This window comes from Silurus meridionalis, chromosome 12, assembly GCF_014805685.1.
Source record: "Silurus meridionalis isolate SWU-2019-XX chromosome 12, ASM1480568v1, whole genome shotgun sequence".
NCBI lineage: Eukaryota > Metazoa > Chordata > Actinopteri > Siluriformes > Siluridae > Silurus > Silurus meridionalis.
In genome coordinates this window covers 22,005,325-22,016,400 of record NC_060895.1, presented here as the reverse complement: position 1 = coordinate 22,016,400, position 11,076 = coordinate 22,005,325, and the positions used below count along the sequence as shown (strand labels likewise).

The 11,076-nt window shown below is 39.2% G+C and overlaps 1 protein-coding gene across 1 annotated transcript in view; it reads left to right on the top strand.

Annotated features, from left to right (window-relative positions):
* The first annotated feature begins 6,363 nt into the window (after nt 1–6,363).
* Nucleotides 6,364–11,076, top strand: part of n4bp2l2 (NEDD4 binding protein 2-like 2) — a 5,055-nt gene continuing 342 nt past the window's right edge. The window contains exons 1-6 of the mRNA XM_046863716.1: nt 6,364–6,662; nt 7,065–8,182; nt 8,599–8,723; nt 8,815–8,903; nt 9,017–9,093; nt 10,694–11,076. The exon at nt 10,694–11,076 is cut by the window's right edge and continues 342 nt beyond it. Of these exons, the coding sequence (XP_046719672.1) occupies nt 7,065–8,182; nt 8,599–8,723; nt 8,815–8,903; nt 9,017–9,093; nt 10,694–10,811 (1,527 nt within the window). The 5' untranslated portion in view covers nt 6,364–6,662 and the 3' untranslated portion in view covers nt 10,812–11,076. The remainder of the gene's footprint in view (nt 6,663–7,064; nt 8,183–8,598; nt 8,724–8,814; nt 8,904–9,016; nt 9,094–10,693) is intronic.

Genomic DNA, 11,076 nt, shown 5'->3' with positions numbered 1-11,076 from the left:
TACACATTTGACTCTGGTGTTCATAATAGACAATAGAAGTGTGGTATTTGATATGGTCCTAGATGGCTCTTATTTCAGGTCCACATTTGTCACTCATAAAATTATTTAGCTTCTGTGAACCTGACCTCATAATTGACAAAATACGTATTCATGACAATTGATATAAACCTACACAGAGCTTATTCCAAAAGGCATGTGGTATTATAAAGACTGTTTTGACAATCATGGTGTAATTTGAACCTTTATGGGTATTATTTCATGTACAGGTTTATTCCAAAAGATCAGTCATGATGTCAAGTTTGTGGACACCTGACCATGAGATATGTGTTTTTTTTAGCTTTGCATTCCACATTAAGTCCCTATTTGCTCCCTACCTTCACTCTTCTGGAAAGATGTTCAACTACATTTTATCAAGTTTTGTGCTCATTCAGCCACAAAGGTGGTAGTAAATTCAGGTACTGATGTAGGTGAGTTGAGGAGGTCTGGGGTTCAGTCAGCGTTCACATTCATCCCAAAGGTGTTCAACAGGGTTGAGGTCAGAGCTCTATAGCAGATCAAGATCTTCCACAAACTTGCAATCATGCACAGCATATCTTTAGTGCACAAGTGAATTGTCATGCTGGAACAGGTTTGAGTCTCCTAGTTCAATGATATATACAGTACCTTTGTATATACCATTGTGTCACTCAAAATTTGAGGAAGAAATAGATTTGGGTGGAATAGCCAGGTGTTTCAATACTTTTTTCCATATAGTGGATGTTTAGGTTTCTTTTGGCATAACACAGAGGTTTTGGGGTTTTTTTTCCCCAAAAAGAAATAAATACAGGACACACATATAATACATTGTCATCTCATGTTGCATCTTTATCATGTGACTAATATTACAATGAGCAACGAAGTGTTTTAATGTGCGATACATCAGCATACATTTACATTTATGGCATTTGCCAGACGCCCTTATCCAGAGAGACTTCAATTTTTCTCAGTCATACAACTGAGCAGTTAGGGGCCTTGCTCAGGGGCCCAGAAATGGCAGTTTAGAGTGGCCGGGATTTGAACTTACAACCTTAGGTAGCAAATCCAATGCCTCAACCACTAAGCGACTACCCCCCACTCAGGATACATCAGCTCTGAAAGTGACATAACACAACATCAACAAAATTCTGTGTCAGGTAACTAATAAAAACAATCTTTTCTACTACCAATATCGTTTGTACCAAGTTTTTATAAACAGAAAGATGGGTTTCACATGTAGCCTTTGGAGCACTACCACTATAGGTAACATAGAGTTGTATAAATCTGGAACCATTCGAATACTTAATGCCTTTCCTTTAACTTTAATGTTGGCACAATGATGAAATAAAGTGTTTGATGTTGACTTAATATTTAATGTATTATTTATTAGTGCTTTTCTATGATGGCGTTTTAGTGGCGCACAAATAAAATATTACGAGATTAAAGTCATAATATTTGAAAAAGTCAGAATTACGAGAATAAAATTGTAGCAATACAAGAATGAATTCTATATGCCACAACACGTTGGGACTCCAGGTGAAGTACTGGATTTCTTCAATCATCATACTCACAGTCTGCTGAGAAACACAAAAGAGCCGATTTCTTTAATGATTGTCTGATTTTACTTCAGAATAAATTACGTTTACTACAGAACCGCTGCATCTTCCGTTTACTAATTATAACTCCGTGCCGATGTGCCAAAAGACAATGAATTTCCTTAATGCTAAATCCTATGCTAAAGTAGGATTTTACCAAATCCTCCACATCCATTTTATACAAAACCGGGAAACGATTCTCGAAAATCCGGTGATTTTAAGCTCGTATTGGTAAGACTTTATTCTAAAAATATTTTGACTGTATTCTCATAATTTCGTCTTTATTTTCCAAATATTTCAACTTTTTTTCCATATTGCTACGACTTTATTCTCGTAATTTTATTACTATTATTACGCGTAAAATATTATATATTTTTAAATGTGCCACTAAAACGTTGTCATAATTTTCAGTAGGTTGAAAAGTGAAATAATTTCTTATATAACTGCGTTTGCCTCTCTGCAGTAACTTTACAATTGTGATAATCGTCCAATGGACACCGGGTCAATAGTTTTAAATATTTTAGTACATTTATAGATAGTTATCTAGGTTTTGATGAGAATACAGATGGTCCCTGAGTTACGATGGTTCGACTTACGATCTTACGATGACGATAGTGATATGACAAAATTTAAAAATATAAAAAATTACACAACATGCGCAGGCAGCAGCATACGATGTAGGATACGTTGGCTGCGCAGCTGGGATGAGCGAATCTCTGTGTTTATTTATATTTCAAACAGTTTCCTACAGCAATTTAAGGGATAAAAGCAAGTCTTCCAAGCACCCATGCATGAAGCAGGAAAGTACCATCTTCGAAATTATGATATTTTTGACTTACGATGGAGTCGTTGTAACATATCTCCATCGTAAGTAGAGGACTACCTCTATATCCTGTATCCTATCTCAAGAGATTAAAGCAGCAGTTGTGAATGTAGGTAAGATACAGGTAAGGTACAGAGGCAGCTAAATGATATGTACATAAAAATATACAGAAAGCTCTTTCCCCTTTCAATCCCAGTTGTTGCCTTCGCTTTGAAAAACCACAGCTGAAGAAAAGGGTCTATCAAGTCTCATTTGTCAATAGTAATTAACTGCTATTAGATTATTGTATGCTGAGTCAGGAATGTAAGTAGGTATGTATACGTAGTGCATATATACAGAATGTACATATGGGGATGTAGTATGTATGTGTGAGACTTCTGAAAGTAGAATAATAGAATAGCCTTTATTTGTCACATATACATAGCAGTACAGTGAAATTCGTTCTTCGCATATCCCAGCTTGCTCAGAAGCTGGGATCACAGCGCAGGGTCAGCCATGATACGGCGCCCCTGGACCACAGAGGTTAAGGGCCTTGCTTAAGGGCCCAAGAGTGGCCGCTTGGCGATACCGGGGCTTGGACCCCTGACCTTCCGATCAGTAACCCAGCAAGATTTTATACTGTTTTATCTACTTTTGTTTTGGTTTGTAGGGTGTTTTGTGAGGCTTTTGTATGTATTGCTGTATGAAGCCATAGGCAGATTTAAGTACTATGATTTATTATGGATGTAATGTTCCTATTATCATTTTTGTCACTCTTTACTTAATCAACATTTATGTAAAAAGACTCTAATGCGACTCCCAGCACAACAATATATTAATAAAATGATATTAATAGTCAAACACTGATTGATATCTATTCAAATTGTCATGAGCCCCAAACCTTCTTTTCAACCACTTCAAAAGAAAATCATGCAAAAAAAGGTCACGTTTGTTTGGCGAGTTCTAGTCTGAAGTTCCTTCCACAATTTATTCCTCTCCAAATGTTCTGCTTGCTGTTCAACTGATGCTGAACTGTATGTAGGTGATCAGTAGATACACCAAGCGGCAATCAAAACAAGTTTAAAATAGAGCGAGCGCTCGATCCTGATTGGTTGTCTTGTTTGACCAGTTGAATTTGAATTTGAAATGTAGTGAAGTTAAATTCAAAGTCTCCCCAAATGTAAATACTTCAGCAAAGTACTGATACACCAAAAAACTACTTAAGAACAGTAATGAATTACATTTACTTCCTTACTGTCCATCACTGATTAGTACATCACCCTGAACTCTGACCTGCTGACCACAACCCTTGTTGTTTTTCTTTTCTCAAAATGATGTGTTTTCTCTGTTCATTCTTTTTTTTTTATTTCTTTGGATGTGAAATATGTATTTACTGTAAACTGCATTTGCTAGCGTGACTCCACCGTGACACAACATATCCTTCTTTCCCCGTAACTGCTAACTCAAACTAAGCTCAAATCCCAAACCTCAATTGGCAGCTCCATGTGTTTGCTTAAAACCTACACACACACACACACACACACACACACACACCACAAATCTTTTAGTGTGAGGCTTCTTACATGCTTGTTTCTTTCTCTTGATACCAATCTGGGAAGTCACATGAATTATGTTATTTATTAGCCTTAATATATGCGGTGGTATAGAAAAGTTTCCAGACGGGCTCTGTTTACAAGAAAGTACTTTATTGATCTATGTGTACACACTATCACCTTTAAAATAGTCCCCTTGCACAGTAATACATCGCCTCCAGCGTTCCGCAACAGCGTCAAAACGGCGTGAGATCGTGTGGCTTGTTCTCTGACAATCATTAAGCGCAAGTTGCTGAATAGGCTTGAGCTCGTTGAAGGTGTTCCTGATCTCGTTGTCTTCCAGTGACGTCCCCCTCTTGAATCACGTGTGCCACTCAAAACACCTCAACCGACTCTTTGCAGCATCGCCGTATACCAGACGTGTCACGTCAAACGTCTTTCGGTTTCATGCATTATTTCATGTTTGCTCTTTGTTTTAACTGGAGTGTCCATGATGAAATCGCAGACGTGGTAAATCAGGTGGTCTGATAGCACCAGTTAGCACCAGTAGTCTCGGTTTGACACAACCACGTATTTTCTGGAATAACTCTAAAACATTGGGATTGTGTTTGAACTGCAGACCTATAACCATTTTTTTCAATAATGGTCCCAAAATTAGCATTTTGAGACAAAAACAATCATACTGGTCTTGTTTGCTCTTGTTCTGCTGTTTGTCATCAGTTTGCTCTGGGTTCCAAAAGGGAAAAATATCACCAGAAGCTTACTAAGGAAACAGGAATTGCCCAAGAGGAACCTGGAAAACGTCACCGCCAGCATGATAAAAAAATATATTTTTTTTATGTCCAGAGGGATTTTTTCACACAACTAGAGGCAAACATTCACAAAATCCAATGGCATAATTTCCAGCAGTGGGGAAGTTCATCGTAGTTTTTTCCTCAATGACGTTTCATAGTAAGTAGATGTTTTTTGAAACAGGATTCATTCCAGCAAGAATTATTCAGTGTAGGATTGTATGTATGTGTAAAGCTAGCCAGGTGAGTTGTTTAGGGTACTGTTTTATAGCATGATACATTTTTGTGTATTTTTATATATTTGTGTTTACACTTTTTCAAGTTTACATCCGTTTACTTTGGCGTAACCTGTGTGCACTATATTTGCAGATTTCTGTTACTGTTTGCCAGGAGTGGAAACTGATGTTATTCTGTTGTGCATCAAGACTTGGAGTGTTGTGTGTCCTGAGATGCTTTTCTGCTTACCAGAGTCATAAAGAGTGATGTTTCCCAGACAAATACTGGAGCCTGAACAGCATAAATCTTGAATCCAGAGCACAGGCAGTAGAGCTCTCTCAACAGACATTTGGTCTGGCTTTCTAGACATGGTACGTGAATGGAAAACTTTTGTGTTGTCAGTAAACGTGAAATGCTGAACTGTGGTCATGAAATTTGGTGGAATATCAAAAGAGATTTGGCACATCATTGAGTGAATTACCAGTGGCTAGCTAGCAGACATTATCCATCATTCTAATAATAGGAGTAACTCATATACGTTCCATTTTTCCCAAATAGTGAACTATACTATAGGGATTAGTGAATTCAGAGGAACGCAATCAGAGATAGCAAGACCTTCTCTGCTCACCTAAACTCTATCAGAATCAATGTCTTATGTTATAATGTATTTTTGGCCATTAATATGTATTAAATTATTCACAAATATATTATATTTTCTTGATTTCATATAGTTTCTCTCTGGTTTATGGTGGAGTTTATCTCAAATAAAATTTCAGCCGTCAGATCACATGTTGCCATGGTTAAAGATATCTGACATAAGGCCTTCACCATCAGCACCTGCAGGCTTTTTTTTTTTTTTTTAACCATAAACTCTATATTGCCCGAAGCTGTCGCTTTGAACACTCAGACTGTGATTGGTCAGAGAGCTCCCTAATCAGACACGCAAACCGCATCTGTAGCAAACTGCACAAGCTGAAATATATTAGTTGTTTTTCTGTAGAAATTGCACAAAAAACATACAATTGAAATCCCCAGGTAAACCGTAATGCACTGAATTAAAAATAAGCATAAATACAGGAAAACCGGGTCATTTTATGAGGTTAATATCGATGCTTCTGCTGTTGATGATGTATGCGGGAGGTGCGGTTGTGGCTCCAGTGAAAGGAGACGTGTTGAATTGTGTTCATTGGGTTTCGTGCTTTAGTGATGATGTTAATTCTGAATGTATGGGATTCCTGTCTCTGTTTTACTGTGTTTCTGTACAATATTGATGGTATCTATAGCTGTAGTGTCATAACGATGGTATTAAGAGGTCGCATTCCAATATGGCGGACGCGAGTGGCCGTTAGGTGTCAGTAGAGAGTCCCGCGTTACAGTTTCACACCCACGAAGAAAAGCAACTTCCCGTGTTTCGTTTTTCGCTGACGGTCGTTTCTCGTTTTTTCCCCCCGAGAACGTGAATTAATGCTGACCGATTTTTCTTTTTATTTTACGTAAATATTGTATTTAATTGTCTACATCCCGGTAGGTAATTAGAAACCATTTCATTCTCAGACCTGGAGTTTTTTTTTTTTAAACCGGGCTTCAAAACACTGTTCAGGGTCCAATCCTAAATAGTGACTTATCGGATATGAAGTGCACTATGGAGGGCTCGCAGTGTGTTATCTCACACCCTATGTAGTCCACTCAGGTAAGTGAGGACGAGTCTGTTTGAGATTCGGCCATGAACATGTAATAAACATGCTTGAGTAGGTAAATGTTGTGAATCTGTTTTTAATAGAATTGAAAACTATTAACCTATTTATTAAATTAATTATTTAAGCGAAGTTTCCGAAGGTTGAACAGTTTCTAGGGAAAGAAATTGAATCTTTATTGGTTTTTAGGTAGAGGTCGACCGATATGTGTTTTCCTATGGCCGATATATGATACCGATTATTTTTGGACCGATTGAAGCATCGGTAACAATACAGATGCAAAGATTTATTTCTCGTTCTCTCTTCAATGTAGCATCATATTAAACAATAAAATGTTAATCCCAGAGCAGTTCAATACAGTGGTATTGTATCACATGTAACGCTTTCATCGTTTCCAGATGCCTATTGTTACTCCAACTGGATCTTCTCCTCCATCTGTAAGTGGAAGTGTTGAAGATCCAAAGAAGCTGGACCGAGCTGAAACATTGAGCTGTAGCAGAACGTTTCCACAGGACGCTCCTGCTCCAGGGCTTCCTGAACAGCGGAGAGTATTGGACTGTATAGAGGTCTTACAGCTGAATCCAAGTCCCAAGCAGCATGAGAAAACCTCTGGAGATGTTGAGCGAGTGTCCGGTCAGTCAAAAAAAAGAGAAGAGGCCATCAAAGGGATCAGCATCAGCAGCACGGCTTTTATCGGCCCGGCATGTCGGCCGCAGCCTGTGATCGAGGACGAACTGAGCGAGTTTTATAAAGAGCTTGCGCAGATCGACCAGACGGATGCTGGAGATGGGAATTGTGAAAATGTCTCTCAAGCCTGTACTGAAGAAGGAAATGGCGAGTCTGTGTCTCAATTCTGGGTTCCACCACACACTGGAGGTAGGACTAGTGAGAAGGTTAGGTTCTGGGCTCCATCAGATGCTATAAACGGAAATAGTAAGAATTTGTCTCAGTCCTGGACTCGATCAGACACGTTCAATAGAAACAATCAGCCTGTATCTCACTTCTTTGCTCCACTGGACAGACAAGATGGAAATTTTGAGAATGTACGTCAGCTCTCAAACCCACCAGCTATTAAAGAGAGAGGAAACCCCCACAGGAATGCCTACAGGCCTTATCCTGCTCCATGGCCAAACACAGCAGACAGGAACGCACCACAATGGAGACAGAATTATGACTTGACCTGCAATTGGTCAAACCCACACAGCTATCAAAATCAGTGGCAGCATCCTCCACCAAACTTCCGCTTTCATCCTCCACCTCCGAATCCCACGTACCCGGCGTACTCCCAGTCTCACGGACACCAGTACGGTCAGCTCGAGGACAGCAGCTTCCAGCTTGGTCCTGACCCCAGACCCGCTTCATCTCACAGCCCTGCTCCGTACGAAGCGTTCGAACGACGGCGGTATGAGGACCAGGATTACCAGGACGTGAACCGACACCAGCGTTACGACTCTCCGTCTCTGGTGTTGATTTTGATGAGAGGAGTCCCAGGTTCCGGGAAGACGACCTTAGCTAGGTGAGTTTTTTGATTTTGCAGGTGAATAAAACACACAAAAAAATCTAGCGATCTTTATAAGTATTTAAAATTTTTATTGATCATGCTTTAAACTAAAACTCGACTGGTCTTCTCAACTCTGAGTATAGCAAGTGATGTCAAATCAACGTAACTGCGTTGTTCATAGTAAACAAAGAAGAATTCGCTTTCTGACTTCAAACACATGGCCCCTTTTACAAACAGGTCTTAGAAAAGAGATGAAATAAAACCAGATGCTCTTTTCCTGTTGTGTCTGCAGGAAGATGCAGCTCTACCTCTGCCATGTCAATCTGTATTATATGTCTATAATGCAGCGGTGCTTTAGTCGTTTAGACTGACATTCGGATATTTATAAATCCACTGTAATAACACAGAAGGTTGTGCTTTTTTTTTTTTAGGCAAATATCATCCAGCGGTCCGAGTGGACTGATCCTCAGCACCGACGATTACTTTTACCAGAAGGACAGCTACCACTTCGAGCCCGCTCTGCTCAGCACCGCCCACACCTGGAATCAAAACAGAGGTGAATCTGAATCTGCTGATTTTTTTAGAGATTTTAATGATAAAATAATGATTTTAATGCCAGTTTTGTGATTTGTTTTGCCCAATTATAGCCAAAAAAGCCATGCTGGACGAGTACACACCGGTTATTATAGATAATACGAACATTCAGGCCTGGGAGATGAAGCCGTACGTGGCAGCGGTAAGTCCCTGCAGTGGGAATAGAGCTTTAATAAAGGGCACAGAATTTGTTGATTTATGTTTGTACTTTCTTTGATCAACGTATCTTTGTTTTCCTTTTTAATCATGTTGCAGGCACTAGAGATGGGGTACAGAGTGGACTTTGTTGAGCCGGACACCAGCTGGAAATGTGATCCTGCCGAGTTAGAAAAGTAGGTCTGCTCATAGTTCGACTGATCCTAAACCCAAAGGGTAAAACTAAACAAATTCACTTTTATTAAATTCTATAGACAACAGAATTTGGACACTTGACTTTTCCTGCCATATGTGGTTCTTCTCCAAACCGTTCTCACAGTTATTGGAGGCACACAATTGTATTGGACGTCTTTGGATGCGGTAGAAGTGAATTTTTCCTTCACTTAAACTAGAAGACCCAAACCTGTTCCAGCATGACCGTGCCCCCTGTGCACAAAGAAAACTCCATAAAGATATCCTTTACATGGGTTGGAGTGGAAGACCTCCTGCTATAGAGCTCTGAACCTCTCTGCACCACTTCACTAACACCCTTATGGTGAATCTCACACAAATCTCTACAAGCACACTCCAAAATCTATTGGAACATCTTCCCAGAAGATCTTTCCAGAGGTTATTATAAGAGCAAATTGGGACTAAATGTAGTTCGGTATGTTCATAAAGCACACTTAATCAGGTGTCCACAAATGTTTTGCCCATATAGTGTGTTCTGTAAGTCAGTGTAGTGATATTTTTTTTTACAAATTCTTTTAAACAATGTACATTAATACTGAAGACGCCCAAATTAAGAAAACACACATGGGATTATGTCGTGAACAAACAAGGTTGTCTCCTGGAATAGTTTTCCACCAATCTTGAAGGAGTTCCCAGAGGTGTTGAGTACTTGTTAACTGCATTTCATTCACTTTGAAATTTTCTCAACTGGATTTAGATCGCGTGATTGTGGAGGTCATCTGATGCAGCACTCCGTCACGCTCCTTCTTGTTGGAAAGCAGATGCAGCCACATGGGGTAGCATGTCGTTGCAAAATGCTGTGATTAAATGCCCTCAATTTTGACTAAATCATTAACTAACCAGCAAAGCTAACACACTTCCTCCTGCATGCTTCTCAGTAAGAACCACATATTCAGGAACTGTCCGGTCACCTTCTCTATGTCTAACAAATACATGGTGGTTAGAACCAAAAATCTCAAATTTGGACTCATCTGACCTAAGGACAGTTCTCCACTAATTTAATATCCATTCCTTGTGTTTCTTGGACCAAACAAGTCTCTTCTGTTTGTTGTTCTTCCGAAATAATGGTTTCTTTGCCACAATTCGACCATGACTCACTCAGTCACCTCTGAACAGTGGATGTTAAGATGTGTCTGCCACTGGTAATGCTAATAAACCTATCCTCTGCAGCAGAGGTAGCTCTGGGTCTTCCTTTCCTTTCATGAGAACCTGCTTCATCATAACGTTTGATGGTTTTGCATGATTTCTTGCTACAATAGGGATTTGAACATTAGTTGTTGAAGCACTAATTAGGGCTCTTGACTCCCACAAGACAACTGATAGTCTAAAGCACATAAAGAAGTCAAGAAATGTATTCTGGGATGTTTAACACGTTTTTGTTTACTACACAATTCCATGCATGTTCTTTCTTAGTTTGGTTTTTCATCAGTATTAGTTGTACAATGTTGAAAATAATTGAAAAAAATCAAGACTAGACACCGAAGGAAAAGGCGTATCCAAACTTTCGACTTCTTTCAGTAAACTCCTTCCTCCTTGTGTCACCAGGAGGAATCATCATGGAGTCCCGAAGAAGAGTTTAATAAACATGCTGGACCGATTCGAGCTCCCGATCAGCGTGGACATTGTGATGAATTCCCATGAGCCTTCTCATAAAAGAAATTAACATCATTCCAGACACTGAAAATGAAAAATATCCAGAAAATAAATGCATAGTTTGTTTGTTGATTAATTAACAGAAATTGACAGTGTTTTCTCAGGGCTAATCTGTTTTTAGGTATAAAAAAAGTACTCTGATCTCTGGGTTTAAACAAATTGAACGTCACTAATCTAATAAGATGAGGTCTATGAAGCATTCGATCTTCAGAAAATGTCCAGGAATCTTCCCTGGAGAACCTCTAAATTAATTATTTGTCAAAAAAACTGGAATG